This window comes from Psittacula echo, assembly GCF_963264785.1.
Source record: "Psittacula echo genome assembly, chromosome: 5".
Classification (NCBI taxonomy): Eukaryota; Metazoa; Chordata; class Aves; order Psittaciformes; family Psittacidae; genus Psittacula; species Psittacula echo.
In genome coordinates this window covers 75,687,302-75,706,037 of record NC_137739.1, presented here as the reverse complement: position 1 = coordinate 75,706,037, position 18,736 = coordinate 75,687,302, and the positions used below count along the sequence as shown (strand labels likewise).

The 18,736-nt window shown below is 38.9% G+C and overlaps 1 protein-coding gene across 1 annotated transcript in view; it reads right to left on the bottom strand.

The window, feature by feature from the left end:
* The window catches only part of FANCM (FA complementation group M), a 73,066-nt gene that overhangs the window by 13,737 nt on the left and 40,593 nt on the right, over window positions 1-18,736 (bottom strand). Inside the window, exons 12-14 of the mRNA XM_080619028.1 lie at window positions 15,796-15,953; window positions 15,202-15,354; window positions 1,535-3,473 (exon numbers count right to left, since the gene is read on the bottom strand). Of these exons, the coding sequence (XP_080475154.1) occupies window positions 1,535-3,473; window positions 15,202-15,354; window positions 15,796-15,953 (2,250 nt within the window). The remainder of the gene's footprint in view (window positions 1-1,534; window positions 3,474-15,201; window positions 15,355-15,795; window positions 15,954-18,736) is intronic.

Here is an 18,736-nt window from a genome sequence, read left to right as displayed (position 1 = left end):
GACCCGACTGCACCAAGCTCTCCAACTCAGTGCCTGCCAGGCCACACCTGGAATACTATGCTCAGTTTTGGTCCCTGCTGCACAAAAAAGATGTGGACAGCCTGGAGAGGGCGCAGAGAACGGCCACAAAGATGTTCCAAGGACTGGGAAGCCATTTGAGGAAGGGCCAAGAGAGGTGGGCTTGTTCATCCTAGAGAAAAGAAGGCTCAGCGGAGATGTGATCACCACATTCCAGTATTAAACGGTGGCTACAAAGAAGATGGAGACTTCCTTTTACAAGGAGCCACATGGAAAAGATGAGGGATAATGAGCACAGGTTAGTCCTGGGGAGATTCCAACTGGACACAAGAGAAAAATTTTTCACACTGAGAACAATCAGCCATTGGAATAATCTCTCTAGGGAAGTGGTGGATTCCCCAGCACTGGACACTGTTAACATTCGACTGGACAGGGTGTTGGGACATTAGTCTAGGTCACGCTTTGACAGAAAGGTTGGACCAGATTCCAACCTTGAGGTTCCTTCCATCCTGGGGTTTTATGAAACAACCTGGTCCAGGTTCACTATTAACCCTGCAACTCTAAAACAGCAATTTGTTTCTTTTTGTAGTTTTGGGGGTTTGTGTGGGTTTGTTTGTTTTAAATTTATTATTCTTGCTTATTAAATCAATTACAATTTTTAAATTCAGCAAACTAACATAGCCATTCGAAGGTGTGATGATGATTCAGGAAGAAAGGTGGCATTCAACAATCAATCAACTTCAGAAAATACATTATCAGACAAATTCAAAGAGAAGGAGAAGAAAAAAAGATGCTTTTACCACCAAAAGGACTGTTTCTGCGTTGTTTCAGTTCTAAGGACAGTAACAAAGCCATTCAAAACACCTCAATGTGCCTTATGAATCAGACCAAGCACTATTATGTTTCAATTATTTTGAAAGCAGTTCAAGTTTGTTAAGACAGAAATACAACAAATGGTGTAAATATGACCTGTAAGTGACCTACAAGTGAAGAATGACAGACACTTATATATTGGCAATATCTGAATATGTAATACTTTTTTTTATGGTATGTTGGTCCTAAACCAGAGAAAGACAAAAGTGGGGGAGAAAAGGGAGGAAATAAAAATAGAATAGAGCCTACAAACAGTCAATATCTTTAAGACAATCCTGGCTTGTGCTGAAGCTCTAATCAGAAAATTTTGAATACAAGTCAATTGTCAACAAAACAGGAATCAGTAGTTTCAACTCCTCAGGAACAATGATAGGAAAATATGAAGGCATGGATTTGGGGATCAGAGTACAACAGATCCAAGTGATTACAAATCAGACACTGGGAATATTAAGAAACGGCTTTAGAGGCAGCTAAAGTGGAAAGTCTCCTCACTGACCCAACTTCTAGTATTTAGAACAATTTACATTATTCCCTTTCATTCTTCCCACCTTAGTCATAAAGCTAAATTGAGGATCTAAAAGCTATTGGATTCTATTAATTTAAACATGAAGGCACTAACTAACTGTACCCTTGAAATCCCTACCTTCAGCAGGAGACACATGTGAACTAGGAATGTTGGTGTGGTCCAGGTTTTCAGTTCTTCCCAAATGGGAATGAAGTGCATCCACAGCTGAACTCCCACAGTTCTGCCTACATAGGCTTTTATTTACTTTATCTGTAAGAGGCTCCTCTGCAATTTCTTCCCTGTCACTAGAGAAGACATTCAGAGGAATTCTTCTGTTAGCTTTAATATTAATAACCTTTCTACGTGGGGTAGAAAGTGCAGGAGCCGAAGCTTTGGGTGATCCACTTCTTTTTTCACCTCCTGACTCCAGAAAAGGCATCACAGCAGAAGCACTCCCAGCTCCTTCTCTGCCATTCACGCTCCTATTCTGGAATGGCAATGGTGTGGAAGCATCTCTTTTCTCAAGACCTTTGCAATCCCACTCTGGTGATGTTTCAAGTTTGGAGCTATCATTCAGTAATTTTTTTTTATCTTCAGTGGATTTAACATCAGCATGACTCTGTAAGGCACCATTTGATTTCCTGGTATTATTGGTATCTATATTTTCTTCAAGGATTTCATTCTCACACTCTTCAATGGAAAATCCCAAATCAAAATTAACAGAAAATAGTTCTTGAGAACAGTCATAAAGATCATCGTTACTCAGAGACTGCTCACTCACACTAACATCACCTGGCATTTCCATGGCTGTGGTTTTACTGCTTCTTGGCTGCTCCTCACAGGTTGTATCAGTGGTCCTGCAGCACACCTTGGAAGGAAACCACTCAGAGCCCTGCTCTGCAACTGGCCCAATAGCACTCGTACCTGAATGTGACCTGACTAAATGCTTATTGCTTGTAGAAAAACTTCTATTATTTGTGTCATATTGGTGTTCATCTTCAAATAAATGTATACTCTTCTCTTCATCCACTACCACTTTTTTCTTGTCAAGTTCAATATCTTCTTTTTGAGCAAAATATTGATTCTCTTGAATTTCAGTGAACTCTTCGTTGTCAAACAGACTATCACAGCTGTCATCCCAGTGAAGCTCCTCTTTGGCTTTAACAACAGCAGTCTCAGAAGATGACACAGTTTTTGAAAAACAGGTACGTAAAGAACCACACAATTCACTGGTGACCCTCCCTTCAGGATTTTCAAGGTGCAGCAGTGCATAATCAGCTTCTGAGGGTGCAGGAAAGACTTTGTCCTGCAGTCTCGCTGAATAACTATCAGAAATAACTTTTTGAAAAGGATGTATTATTTCTTCACTTCTCACCACATTTTCAAAATCATAAACTTTATTCAAAGAGGGAGGAGATTGTGATAAAAGCCTTTTCACATTGGAAAATACTTGTTTTAACCAAGAAGGCTCCTCAAGTGGTCTCACAAGTGCAAATGAATCCACATAGGATTCAGGAAGATAAAATAAGTCAGAGGACACAGGTGATTTCTCAGCTGTGAGGCTACTATAACCCAGATCTGTGTGGTTTGTCTCCAGTGACCTACAAGCTTTATCTACAGTTTTGTTTTCCTTCATTGCTGCACTTTCATCAATTACAGTACTGTCACTGTTGTCACATAGGTCAATAAATCCATTTAAGTCAAATGTCACCTCTAGTTCCTTATCCTCTTGACTGCCCTGGTCAGCATTTTCAACCACAGCAAGCCTTCCTGCTGAGTGAGAAGCGGAAGTATTAGTATTTGTAGTTAACACAGGCACTTCCAGATTAGATCTGGAAGTTCCTTTTGGAGTCTTTGGCTTTGTTATTTTAAATGTGGTGAAGAATTCACTCTCATTATCATCTGTATCAGGTAAAAATGGTTTTACTTTTGATCTGTGTGCCACCTCTTTTCTAGATGAGCATGCCCTCTGATCACATGTAGAGCTGGTCATGAAGGGATGACTTTTATTCCTTTGAACATTAACGTCTTCAATACGTAAGTGAGGCTGAATCTCCAGTTCATAGTGGCAATCTCCCTGGTGACAAACACAGTATAATATTTACTATAAACACATACAGGCTTACAAGGAGTTGTCATAAGGATATTTAAAACAAATGACAAAGGTTTTCATACTCCTAAAGGTTATTAGAAAGGAGGAAGGAAAAAAAATAGCGTTTTGGTTTTTATTTAATGTCACAACTTTCAAATAAAACATTTGCTGGCAGTAACTGCAAATCCATGCTTGGGTCGTCAAACCTAAATGTTTTAGAAAGACTGAAAGACACCAAGTGTAAATAAAGATGTTTTTTAACAGAGCACCAACACACAATATTCTGTACTGGGCGATTGTGCCATGCACAGACTTAAGATGCAGTTCTCAGAACATTAACAGCAAGCAACTTCACTAATGAAATGTGTAAGATATTGTGTCCTCAGAGAGGCTTTACCAGCTATACTTCTGGGAGGACTAGCAAACAGAGGAAGGTGCTTCGAGCAGAATAAACCCTTATTCAAGCACAAGTAAGCCTGGAATTCTCCATTCTCTTTCTACTATCATTTCTAATTTGGCCATTGCCATTGATGGCCCATTAAGAACTTCTCACTTACATACTCTGAACTTATTTTTCTTCCCCATGCATGCTTATTAATCTTCTGTTCAAAAAGACACTGACCTAGGCAACTATCTCTTTTCAAAATACACTTGAAAAAAGCACAATAGACTTTGACATCATTTCCAGTTAGGTATCCATACCAGGACTGTCTGGATTGAAAAGCTATTTATTTACTTATTGTCCTTCTCTCTCATTTAAATTAAGATCTCAAAATAAAGGCATGCAGTAGATAAAGCATACCATTCAGTATTAACAGTGTTTTTCACTCTCAATAATAATAATAGTTAAACAAATTGATATTTAGACTTGATCACTAACTTCATACACGCCACCAAGAGGATGATGAGCAGAATAAATAAGGAAGAATGTGTGTATAGGTTGTTTTAGGGTCAAGGACACAGCTGGTTCCAAATCCCATTTACAGCAATGACACTTGTGTCTCAGTGACAATATGTGCAGTCTGTGTGTGGTCAGCACCAGAGTTGTCCAGGAGGGGAAGGAAGTTCAGTTGCTAGAGACTAATCTTTAAAGGGCTCTCAAACATCTACTCTGTATGTCACTACAGAAGATGCTACTCACCTGCTACATACTTAGTGCCTATGCTTAGGCTATCCATTTGTAAGTGCATACGAAGTAACTAAAAGTAAAGATTTTTAAAAGAGAGATCTCCAAGGAGATCCTCACAGTATACCAGGTGACTTATAAGAAGTCTGAACACCAAAATAGCAAAGAAAACAATTGTTATGAGAGGTTAAAGGATGAGTTCCATACGTGTGGTTTCTAAATAGTTTCCCTCAAGCTCAGTCAAAATACAGCATCAAGATAGGAAGGCTTCGTAGGGAAATCAAAGAGTAGTAACAAACAATAACCAACATAACTTGGTCTAATTAACTTCACAAATGTAATCTGAGGAGATTACACATTTGGTTGACAGGATAACGGCATTAATAATATGTAAGTAAGGACAATGTTGTGCAACATTTCAATTAAAGCATGCAAGCACTGTAAGAACACAATATATATTAAATGGATTAAAGATTGATTAGCTGCCAAACCACTAAACCTTATTGAAAGAGAGTAGGTGATGCTCTTGCCCACCCAATACTTTTATGAGATGCAGCGCAGATTATTCATGGCCCTAAACTGTTCTGTACTTTTTTAAGTAACCCAACACAAATCAACACAAAACTAATCAAACATGAAGGAAAAGAAGAGGGTTTTGAGTACATAAAAGGAAAATTCAAATCACAACTGGACCAGAGGTAGAGCAGATTAGAGCAAATCTTATGCTGGGCCTCCCAACATAAAAAGGACATGGACCTGTTGGAGCAAGTCCTGAGGGGGCCATGAAGATGGCTGGAGCACCTTTCCCATGGAGACAGGCTGAGAGAGCTGGGGTTGTTCAGCCTGGAGAAGAGAAGGCCCTGGGGAGAACGTAGATCAGCTTCCAGTGCCTAAAGGAGCTGGAGAGCGGCTTTTGACAAGGACATGTAGCGACAGGACAAGGAGGAATGGCTTTAAATTGACAGAGGGGAGATTTACATTAGATATCAGGAAGAAGACAGATTTCTTTAAAGAGACCAGCAAGAAAAGAAACCATTAAGATGCTCTCATGCATACCATCTTCCAGCTTTCTGACAGGCCTTCAGAAAGTCTCTGCCAAAACCTTTAAAGAAACTTAAAGAGAGAGAGGAGAACAGGAAAATTTCTTGCATGGATGAACAACTGAGTACAATACCGAACACAGGAGGAATGAGGAGTTCTTCCACTGAAGAATTTCATTAGGCCACTGCATATACCCATGATTATGTTCTAACTTGACAGGGGGAACGAAAAACAAAAGTCTAGTAGAACTGCTGTGTGCCAGGACAACAGTCCAGAAGACAAATTTAGCATCTAGGACAAACTTCAGTAACCTGATTTCAAGCTTACATGGAGTTACATAACTGTTCTAGTTCAACTTAGTCATGCAACATATTTTCTCCCAAACAAAATACTTTCTCTCAGTGAGCTTAGTTAATACTGATAGAGTGAAAGGTCAGAATTATAATTATCACATTTTAGCCTGAATGTTACAACTTGCAGAATCTTACATTTCCTGATCAGCTCTTCTATAGCCTAGTAAGCTCCAGTGTGTACCAGCTACTCAGCAACTAGGTCATGCAGGAATAGAAAAACAGGCATCTCTTATGGTACTAAATCAATGACCTTGCTTAGAATTACTGTCCAGCTTAAAAAGCAATAGGGTTTTTTAGTACCAAAAAATAAAAATGAAAAAGCAAACAAGATATTGAAATTTTTATTTTGAATATATTAATATACATATAAATACACACATACAGAAACATACTGTGTTTTCAAGCATTTAAAATTAAGGCATCTACCAAAATTAAAATTAACCTCTATCCTCATAAGCTGCTTTGGATGTACATTTTCTAATGAGATTCAGATGTCTGCCAAAACCCTAGTGATTTTGCTATTTAGAAATGAAAAGCTAAGTCTATAAACACATACAATATAGATTTTTAACAATTAGAATTTCTTTACTTGAAAGCTTGATTGAAACGGAGGCAAAACTGTTGTGCCTCAAATGTTCGCAGCCATGATCATTCTCCCCTACTCCCCACAAACGCTTTTTTAATGTTTACAAATATCTCCTAGGCTATAATTATTGCTTTTAATATACTGGATACGTTAACCCATACCCGCTAAAGAAGCTAAGCTGCACTTCAACTGCAATGGAAGACTTCTGGAGGACAGAGAAATCGAAGCGTGCTGTCCTTCTCCAGCTCCTCTCACTCCTACAAAGAGAGCTTCTGCCTTTGGAGGAATCTTGCTCACTTGCCTACAAACTGGGTTGGAGGCAGTAAAGTACTGTGTTCCTCTGTGAAATGGTTTAACATAAAAGTATGTACTACAAAGTATTTATCAGTGCCCAGTAATAAGACTGAGGCACAAGAATGCAAGATGACAAACACTCAACAGCTGCTGGACAAAGGCTGCTTTAACCCAGCATGTTTCATCTGACCAAGAATTGAGAAAAGCACAGAAATAAAGAAAAGACAGAATTCTCCTTCCCCAAAACACATCCCTGTGCCCATCTAGGCCACTTCATGTGAGCTTACACTGGCTAGACATTTCATCTACACCAATAACCGTAACAGCAATGGATAAGCTTTCACAATACACAAAATACAGGCATACAACATATTTTGGCTCTCATACAATGCTTTCTGCTTTATTTTATATTCCTTTCTTACAGATTTCTGAAATTGCAATCAATTTTTTGAGCAATAGAGATCACTAATGTTTGCACAGAAGTATGTAGAACAACTTTTTCCTGGCTAAGGCAGCTTTCTCCTTCATTCAACTTTGAACTTACTGGTAGAGAATTTAATTCATCAGCTTTTTAGATCTTGCTGACAGGCTAATTCTTTAGAAAATTTTGTCATTCTTTATGACCGTCTTTTACTATCAAAATAATTTTCCACTCCTGTAAAAATTACTACTTCTCCAAACCACTTACAAACAGGTTAAACAATTTTGATGCTTATGTGATTTCACTGCTTACCTACCAGCCATCTGAGTACAGGTCACTGTTTATACCTTTCAGGAATGGGTTAATGAACAGAATAATCCCTCAATCCTATTCCATGATAGCTAAGTTTCCAGAAGATATTCTAGGGGAAGGAACACTGTCAAAAACCTTTTTTGGAAGTTCAAGTGCATTATATTAGATGACATTTCAAAATGTCAAAATGAACTCTTGTCCATAGATTTAAGTTGGCAACCCTATATCACATACTTAATATCTCCTGTGGTTTCCATAAGATGTAATATTATGCCATGTTTCCCAGAAAACTGAGATCACTCAGCTTCGGAGGAAGGAGTATTTCTGGCTGGTGTGATTGAACTCTGTGGCACTAGGGCTATTGGAGGTTTTCACGAGGTGCTGTACAGGAACCCCAGGTCACCCTTAAACACATCAGATACTCAAATTAACACAGCTAAGCCCTTCCAGGTGCCACACAATCGGCTCAATACCCTTGTTCCTTGCACATGGCTGACACTCCAAAATACTTTGCCTAATTACTCTTACTTCTCTGTTCTTGCTGTGAGCACAAAACCCTGCAGGATCATTAAAATCAGAAAGCACCTGCAATTAAAGGTCTGAACAATTGCAGGTCTCAATTAGCATTCAAATTCAAATCACTTGGCAACAAGATCAGAAGATCAATACAGCACAAAGAAACTATTTTAATTGGAAAGCTGAGACTTCTGGTCTTCCAGGTTCTCCCTGACAGCCTTACCATCTAAGAAGAAACATCCTTCATGCTTGAAAGCATGTTCCTGTTGGGTTTTGCTGGAATAAAGAACAAGCTAGGCCACCTCTGCATCACTTTCTTTTGAGAATTCCAAGAGAGAGTATTTGCTTTGATTATCTGCTCTCAGCTGTTTAAGCCAGATTCAGTGTCCCACAGTCTGAGCCAAAAGTTTCAAGATGACTTAGTCCACCTGCCACAAACACCTTACCTAAATGCTATTTGCTGGCTTAAATTACCCCTGAAAAAATGCACTTGCTTTTAATATTTCATTTTACTTATCCACAGAAGCCTGCACAAATGTCATTTCAATAACAACAATTACTTTGCCCTGACCTTGTTTACAAACAGTCCCATTTAATTTTCAAAAATGCCTAAAAGCTATTGAATTATTTTGCATAAGGACAACTTGATTTGTTACCATGTTACACAGAAAATCCCTGCTCATAGCTAGTACAAAATCCGACCCCATCTGCCCAATTCTTGTTGCTATAGCAATAAAGCCACACAGGCATTAAAGGCTTTTATGTCATGGATGTGCTTGTCACAGGGTTCATGTTTGGGATTTCTTGTACTTTTTTATTTTCTTTTGATTGTGCCAATTTCCCAAAATTATTAAGAAAATATAAATACAATATGTATATATATAAAAAAAAGAGCATTTTCACTTTATCTATTTAAAAATATCTAGGCCTTTAAAATTACCTTTTATCTATTATGCAAAACACAACTGCATAGGATGCTGCTTAGTGTCACTAAATGAGTACAAGGAAAGGGAAGCTACACATCAGTGAATTCTTGAGCTTGCTTTTGTAATAGAAAACACCCATAAGGAAAACACAGATACCTCCTGAGTTGGCTCGTATAAAGTTATCATGAATATTTAGATAAGATTCTTCCCAAGAAATAATTAGTTTCATCAGAAACTTCCAGATCATTTGGTTATTCCTAGTAAAACAACAATTTGCTTAATTCTATATTTTTATCCCTCACTAAGAAAATAAGCAATAGAACTGTGGTTTGAGGTTCAATATCTTATTTATCTAGAGAAATAGCTTGCATTTGTCTTAAATCCCTCTGTTGTTAAGAACTATAAATTAACATTGGAGATATTAGCAGGGGTATATTTGGCAATAGAACATTTATAGCAGGAACCTGGATGCACAGTGCATTTATGCAATCCCCTGGATCCACTGATAAACCAATCACTGCTTGCACCCACTTATTTTCATATAAGAATGACATTTTAGGAAGTTTTTAGAGGCTTCATTTCTGCTAAAGGTAAATTTTTCAGAGGCTGGAGTAATATCCCCTTACGCTATCCTACTGTTTAATGATAATGCTTTCTACAATTTCAAAACACATCTAAACACTACGGTAAAGCAAAGCTTCTGAAAGTTTAAACTTCCTATAGAATTCAATTTCTATAGAAACAATCTTCACCAAGAATGCCTAGGTCAAAGTAGCGTGTAAAACATCAAACCTGAATGAGGACCACCCCAATCTGTGTATATGGAGTACATGTAACTCTCCTGGGGCAACATTAATAAGGCACAGCAGAAGCACACTAAGCTGGCGCAGAGGCAGAAGCAGCCTTCTCCCTGGTCTGCCTGTGCTTTGAGCAAGCACAATGCATCCGTCAGCGGGGTCTCACTGGGAAATGGAGCAGGACACTAAACAGAGTTAAATTAAAATCCAGCAGAAAAACATGACTCTCATGGTTTTCCCAGTCTTATGCTGAACTACTCATGAAAAGACAGTGGCAAAAAGCCTGTGGAGCCAGTGCTATACAGTCCCGCAGTTGCAAATACAGGCAGATCTGGATGTGAACGTGTTGGATTGAAACCAGAGGAGTCCATAAAGATACTCAGAGGGCTGGAGCACATCTCCTACAGAGAGAGCTGAGGTTGCTCAGCGTGGAGATGAGAAGGCTCCAGGGAGACCTTAGAGCAGCCTTCCAGTACATAAAGAGGTCAATGAGAAAGCTGGAGAGGGACTTTTGACAAGGACATGTAGGATTAGGACAAGGGGGAATTGATTAAACTGAAAGAAGGGAGATTTAGATTAGATATAAGAAGAAGTTCTTTCTGTGAGGGTGGTGAAGCACTGGCACAGGTTGCCCAGAGAAGCTGTGGCTGCCCCATCCCTGGCAGTGTTCAAAGCCAGGTTGGACAGGGCTTGGAGCACCCTGGTCCAGTGGAAGGTGTCCCTGCCCAAGGCAGAGGGGTTGAAACTGAATGATCTCTAAGATCCCTTTGAATCCAAACTATCCTGTGTAACCTCATCTAGGTGTTCCTGCTCCAGCAGGGGGATTGGACTAGATGATCTTTTGAGGTCCCTTCCAATTCCTAATATTCTGTGATTCTGTGTGTGATTCTGTGATTCCATGATCTTTCAGTCAGGGGAACTTCACCCTTACAGCTACTCACACGTATACACAGCATCAGACTCAGGAACAGAGTTGAGACATACCCACCTACATAAACATGTCTTAGTATGCGAGTAAAAGTCAAAATATTATGTACAAAACTCTAAGTTCCTTTAATTTTGCTCTACTTTGGCATTTTTAATCAATATTTTCTTCTAAGAACAAGCACTCTACAATATGAAAAAGAATCAGTGTAGTAGTTACAGTTAAAGTAAACCATCCATGCCTCCTCATAGGTGTGGCTATGGGCAACGGAGCATAATGAGGTTTTGGCAAAGCTTGCTTAATTTTAGAAAGATCCTGACGTAAACAATTTTATATGCATTAGTGTTGGGAATACTGTATCACAGGGAAAATTAAATGTGTGAAATCAGAATGCTACATGAATGTTTAATGTCTTTGAAATTTAAGTTTAAAGTACAAACTTCAAATCAAACTAGTAAGAACACATTCCAGTTTTCATGAGAATATCTCAACAAGCATGCAGAACGCATAAGGATCAAGAATTTGAGACTGACTTTTATGAAGATGTAACCAGCTTTGTGACAAGAGAAGTGCAGTAGATGTTGTGCCAGAAACAGTCAAGGTAAACAATCTCATAGCTACACTTGTGAGATGTGGTTAAATAAGTCGACAACTGGCTGGACCTCCGTGATTAAAGTGGTCTGAGTACTGGTGTGAAGTCCAGCCAGTGGCTGGATGCTAGGAGTGTTTCTCAGAGGTTTTGAGTGCTTAACCTTTTTATTACTGATAGTGATTATAGTACAGAGTGCACCTCCAGTAAGTCTGCAGATGATACCAGGTGAGAGGAAGCATGGTTGAGGGCAGGGCTGTGGTCCAGAGAGTCCTCAGCAGAAACACAGAACCTCACAACAGAAAAATGAGACAGCAGTGTGCCCTTGTGGCAACAAAGATGAGCACACTCAGGCTCCATCAGCAAGACAGCTGCCAGCCGGGCAAGGGAAGGGATTATTCTCCTCTCTTCATCATCTCTGAGACCATACCTGGAAAGTTAAGTCTAGGTTTGAGCTCTCAGTACAGTGCTCAAGGCGAGGCTGGACAGAGCCTTGGGCAACACAGTATAGGGTGAAGTGTCCCTGCTCATGGCTGGGAATTAGAACTAGATGATTTTAAGGTCCTTTCTAACCCTAACTACTCTATGATTCTATGAAATATCTTGGACTGGATCAAGTCCAGCAGAAGTAGCCAAAACTGTCACAAGGCTGGAGCATGAGGATGTCCAAGGAAGATAAAGAGAAGATCTTACTACCAGCTTCATCTCGTTTAAGAGCAGAGTGAAGCTAGAGCCAGACTTCCCAGAGGTATGCTGAGTTAATGCACACAATACAAAACAAGAGAAATTTCCATTAGATATTAGGAGAAATTTTTCCACCATGTGGGTGATCAAATGCTGAACCAGGGGTCCAGAGAAATGGTGGGATTCCAGCCCTGGAGATCCCAAAGACTTGACTTGTCAAGGCCCCAGCTGCCTGATCTACACAGGTCCTGGACTGGACCATAGCTCTCAGGTCCAAACTGAACTGCTCTGTGGTAATAGTGATGGCCCTCAACTGCCATTGACTAACAGAAATGGTTTAGAACAGATTTTTTTAGAAAAGAAGATATTTTATAATGAAAGTTTCTATGGTCTGATTCAGTCTATAATTATACTCATTTTTCTCTGTATGCCTTTTCTGATTCACCAGAATTGAAGCTGTAAGAAGACTGAATTAAGAGAAGACTGGTGGTTACAGGAAACCAAAACCACCTCCCCACACTCACACATATGGAAGATTATTCTCTGCCAAATTGCAGGGCAACAAGTTTTTGCTGTGTGATCTGTATGATGAGTAAGGACTGCCACTGCACAGCAACTACTCCAAGGCAATTACACTGTAAAAATAACATACAGCATTCACTTTCATTCCCTTTGGTGCATTTCAGTGAGAACATATCTTTCCTTGGGAAGGCTGTCTGTGCATTTCCAAGAAGTCAAGGATGACTTAAGAAAATATTAATAACATTTGCATACAAGAAATCCCCTGTCACTGCTGATAAAATAGATGAAGACATGTTGCACCTTTGTTTTTTGTGAAATGATTATCGTGAAACTTTGATGTCCTTGCACCTTGACAATTTTATTTAGGTAAGAAAGAAGCCAACAACTGAAGTTTAAAAAGTGGGTGTCAGTGCTGATTACAGCTTCTATCTTGTCAACCTTGTCAGATTACTGCTAGTGCTCTGTTTTTCCCTGGAAGGATTCAATAGGCTGGAGTGATGTGTCATGTTGCAACCTCTCCTATTCAGTGGAGTCATTACAAGGTGATTGTGGTACGCCAGTGACATCCAATTATGATTTCTCTAACTGATAAAAAAGTTCAGCATCTCCACCTATGACTAGTTAAGACAGCCCAGAGAAAGCTGGCAGGAAATCAATCCAGATAATGCCTGAAACTCTGAGCTGGGAGGCAGCGGAACAAAAATAACAGGCAGTCCCAGCCTTTCGATTGCGAGAGCATTACCTACAATGTATCACAATTAAATTGACATTTAGCTGTTACATTAGAAATAGTGAAAGGCAACTGCTTATCACTTGCTATCAATTAATAAGGGCATCCCTTCTTTTCTGACACAGATCTTAGAGCAGTTTGCATTGCTGTTTGAAAGCTCTCTGCAGCACTGCAGCAGGCTGTAAGCAGGACTGCCCCGCAGTACTCAGGGTGAGACCATGTGTGCTACTGTGGCACATCAGCAGGAATTCTGAGCAAAGAGCTACACAGAGAACACAGCACCAACACATCCTGCTTGTGCTTGCTGGCCATCATCGAAGCTAAGCAAAACGTAAAGTGATGACCACAGTGTGAAAAGCCATAGTTTTGGGCCTCCCCATAGTTTTGGGATGGAACAACCTCTCTATTCACTGCATAGCAGAGAGCAAAGGTAGGTGAGCTGGGCTATCTCACTCCCATGAGGGACAGTAGGTAGACCTACCTCTGTAAAAGTTCTGTAAATGCTTCCTTGTGAAAGTAAGCATTTGATATTCTGCTTTGCTTATAATTAATGGCACTTACTTTGGCAGAGTTTGGGGGAGAAGACTGAAGACTTGCTTGGTGACTAACATATTTGCTCTTAAATTATTTTAAGGGCGATGGATGTTGGTTTAGCGTCTATAACCCTGAAGGTGCTTGGGAACCTGAACAAACTTCTGATATTAATGCAGTTTCACAAAAGGAACTTTAGTCACAAATATTTCAAGTGCCTAATTTGGTGGTGGGGAGGGAAATCCTCAATTAGAAGAGCAATTCTGTATTTTGTAATGATTTCTTTACCTCTTGACTTTTCAGTTCTCCATAGCTGAACTGTCCCCAAAGTCCTCGCTCTGGCAGTATGTTCTTGACCCTAGCTTGGGAACACAGATTCTCAAAGAAGTCAAGAATGCCACTGTTCTATGATGAAGCAGAGAAGCTTATCTTAGCTCTGAAAGTTTTATTTACAACCTTCCATTAATACACTTCCCTAGTGAGGAGTACAACCACAATGTCGCTATTCTCTTCCTTGATTAGTCTCGTTATTCAGGAAACTGGCAGCTTAGCAACAGCTCCTGATGACCTAGAAAACTTCTACGCACTAAAAAGCGGTATTTGTGGCACATAGAAGAGACAAACTGGAGGCAAAAAAGAGCATGGTGAACAACTGAAGTCTTCAGCCACTGTCAACAGATCCAACCTCTACACACATTTTCTTGTCTGTATCTTTCACCACAAAGGCATATCTGCTATCTATAACTGTTAGTAAACAAAATTCTCATCTCCCACATGGTTTAGATCCATGTTTGCTTGACTGCCCTCCTCTTATCCTTTAATTCTTAGAAGCAATTAGGTTTTTAACTAAAGCTTTCAAAGAAAACAAATCAAAAAGCATCAAACCACAACTATGTTCAAACATACAATACATTCCTGAAATATTTTTATGGAGTGCATTTGATGTACATACAGGATACAAAATTATTTCCATTTCCTATTACACTCTAGAATAGCTTTAATAGTGACTTCACTCCTTGACATATGTAGTTTTTTTTATTTAATGTCTTTTGTAAAAAATTGATACTTGGATCCATTAAAGAAGGAATGATGTGGGGTTTTTACTGTGTAGGGAAACACTGTTTTGAAACAACTTCTGTGGAAAAAGTTAGGAATAACAGAATACCAGTAAGAGATATTTCAAGCCAAAATTAAATACACATTATTCACTTCACAATGACTAACTTAGCCCCCCCCCAAACACTTCTCCACTTTTTGTTTCAGCTGACTTGACAGAACTAGAGCATTCATTTTTTAAATATTCTAATTGTGCATTAAAGACTTGTGCCTGTTTACAGCCATCCAAATGTAAACCCCTTACCTGTTCATGTCTCATCAGTTCTATCATTTCCATAACACTGATAAAATGGTAACAACGCTCTGAATGATCAACCACACATGTAGGAAAAGGACGACTCTGCCAAATTCTCCATTCAGATAAGGAAAGTTCACGCGTAGCCTCCTCTTTGTGCTTCTGCAGTTTGAAATTAAGATGGGTTAGGAGATTTTAATCAGGAAGTTGTTTAGCAAAACTATTTCCACTTCTCTGAATCAGAAAAGAGCTTGTAAAGCTTGAGGTTTTCTTTCAGTAACTCTTCTACAGTTCAGTAAACAAGGGAATGAAAAAGTGTTGATACAATACCATCACAAAACAGCATCCTGCATGAAATTCATAAAAACAGGAACAAAAGTTTAATGGATACTGAAAGACTTCTTAATGTATTTTTTTTAATTTACAGATCAAACCTCAAAACCCCATTTCAAACATCTAATCCTAAATTCTTAACCTCAAAAATTTACATATAATTCTCAAAATTATATTCTAATATAGACCTCCTTCAGCTTCAGGGTTAATTCTGTTACTTAGAGTATCCTTTAGGCTTCATGTCACCTTTCACATTTCAGTTAAACTCACTGGTATTTCTTCCAGGTTTTCTAAAGTTTCAAACTGAACTTGAGGTAATACCGGTTCCTTTATTCCATCACTTTCCTTAATCCTGTAAAGTCTGTCCCATATTTCAAATTCCTCAGACGACAGAGACCAATTCTCATGACAATGCATTTGTTTTTGGCCTATGGGGGGAGGGAAATAACAAAAGGAAAATGTTACCTGCTTTAAGAAAAAGGGTACACAGAATAAAAAGAACTTTGTATGATATCAGTCAAAAGAAAAAAATACCTTTTCTGTGCCACAAGCAAAACCAGATACAGAGAATCTGATGTCAGAAACAAGTATCAACACAGTGTTGCATGTTTTATGTGTTATAATTTGGATAAATTTATCTATTAAATGATTGTTTTGGGGGCAGGCATCATATAAGCAAAGATCTAGACAGCCAGAATTAAATACATATGTCAAATACATAGGCCCTGAAGACAGTGTAGCAAACAGGTAAAACACATGGCCCAAATTTCTAAATATGTGTCTATACAGGAAAGCAACATTAATTTGTTGCGGCAAAAATATTTGTTAGTCAGTAGGGCAGAAACAAAAAGAGTACCAAAATTCCCCAGGAGCAGAGAAAGCAAAAAAATCTCATGAGTTTTATTTAGACTCATATGTGCAAGTGGGAGTACAGGTAAAACCAAGATAAGTGATCATATGGCAGCTGGGTCTGAGCAAGTACGCTCCAACGATGATGAGGAAATGAAATCATTTTTGGCAGTCTCACAACAAGCCTTGATACCACCACTATCCAAAAAATGCCAAATCCCTCAAAACAGCCATCCGTGTTAATAACAAGGGAACGTCCAAAGAATCAGTGTTAAGAGCATGCTAAGAATGTGACTGCATTCAGCCCAGATGTATGAAGCTTGGAGTAAAACAATTAAATTAATTCAACAATCACTCTGCAGACAGGACTTGGGATCAATCTGAAGCCAACACCCAATTCTGAATTAATGCCACGTAAAAGGAATCAGCCTGTACCTCTCAATCCTCTCAAGTTACAATTGCCAGTGACTGTGTATCCATAGGATGGCATGACAATGTTTGTTAGAGACTCAAAAACAGAACCCTTAAAGTTCAGAGTACGAGGTTTAAGTCCTTTTCAGAAAAAGTCTTTCACTGCTGGAAAAAACTAACCAACACTGAAGTTCTATTAAGGCCATCATTAAAAAACCCAACAACAAAACCAAACACTAAAAAAAACAAACAAATCCAGAAGATCAATATTGCTACTAAGATAATTTTGACTAAAGTTTAGGAGATGGTACACTCCATTATAGCTAACACATTGTTCAAGGACCCAGTAGAGGAAAAAAGAGACATGAAGAAAATGAAAATTTAGAATGCTTATCAGAAAATAGCCTTTTCTATTGTTTGTAAGAACAGTTAAGTATTAGGTCTGCTCCAGCAGTTAATATTCAGCACCCACACACCAAGACAGAGTATGTCAATCTTGGATTAGCCTGGAAATCTGGACAGTATTACCTGGACAAGGTAGAAAGTAAAGGCCAAAAAAAGTCCACAGTTGTAAACAAAAACTAACACCCTTGGCCAGTTCAAAGTGACTTCTGCTGCCTCACTTAAGACTTATCTTCACAACCAAGAAGCAAAAAGATGGCCTACCAAGGAACCAACAATGTATTTTCAAACAGCAAGTTTTTAGGTAGGAAAAAACAGAGAGTAGAGGAAAAACTTTTGAGACAAACAGATCTGATTTGGGTTCTGTCTTGCTCTTAGTCAGTAGTTCAGACAGTGTATCAAAACTTTCCCAAACAGCTCAGGTGGTGAACAGCTGCCATCCAGATATGCTCAAGGAAACACCAAGAACAACAGATAGCTTCAGTTCCCTGTGTTACAGCTCTAGAGGACAAGAATTTTTGACAACAAGGGGATCTTACGATAGCCACAGTGCAACACTATACAGGCATGAATGCCTCCAGCAGTGGGCAAAATTCAGTAACAGGTATTTCTCGAAAGCTGTAGGCTTTCTGCTTCTTTTTCTGAGCCAAGCAAGTATTTCTGGCTGTCAAGAAAAAAGACTCTGTACATGAAGAAAGCACAACATATCTCCCTGAGGGAAATGGAAAGAAATACCCCTGGCTGGTAAAGCAGACAAGCAATGTGGTCCAGCAGGTTAATGCCTAAATTACAGGTTGCTCAACTTTTCCCTTCACTAGAAACAGTAATTTCTTGCAGTGCAGACAAAGATACCTGGCTAAAGGAGGAAAGAAGGGACTGAACTCTACTTTCAAACTCTTTTTCGGTCACACAACCTAGTTGCTGTTACACAGGGAGGGAAACTGAAGCAGATCACACACTGAAGGAAAATGACTTTTAAGCAAACTATTCTGCAAGTTCTCACTTCTACATTTTAACATTTTTAACCCTTGCCATTGTTGTTCTACTCAACTTAGATGAGGAAATACATTACAAGGTCGAACAGGTCTGAGGTTGTACATCAAGTGAAACCTAACAAAAAAGAAAAGAGACAGAGACCAGAGACTGGCAGAGAACTTACAATAATGCTAAAATTGATTATCCAGACTTCCAGCACTTTCACCTTTTCAATTCTATTGTGGGATTGTTGTTCTCATTTTATAAAGTAAGAAAAAATAAGCATAAAAACCATGTCCTGTCTCCAAAAATACTTGTCCAGAGATTTTTCCTCCAGTGAGTACAAGACATTTTAAGCACAGAAATATTCTCTCAAGTGCTTTTTGATTTTACTGCACTTACTAAATATGCTCAATTTTAGCAAGCTCTTTAGAAAAACAGAGAGTAAAGAATCTCAGTTTAGAAGAAACAATGTAAGAGGACCACCGAATAATGGGATTTTTGCTCTTGTTGCTGTACTCTTCGCAGAAAAGCTCCTACAAGTGGAGATAACACTGGGTTAGCAATGAGGCAA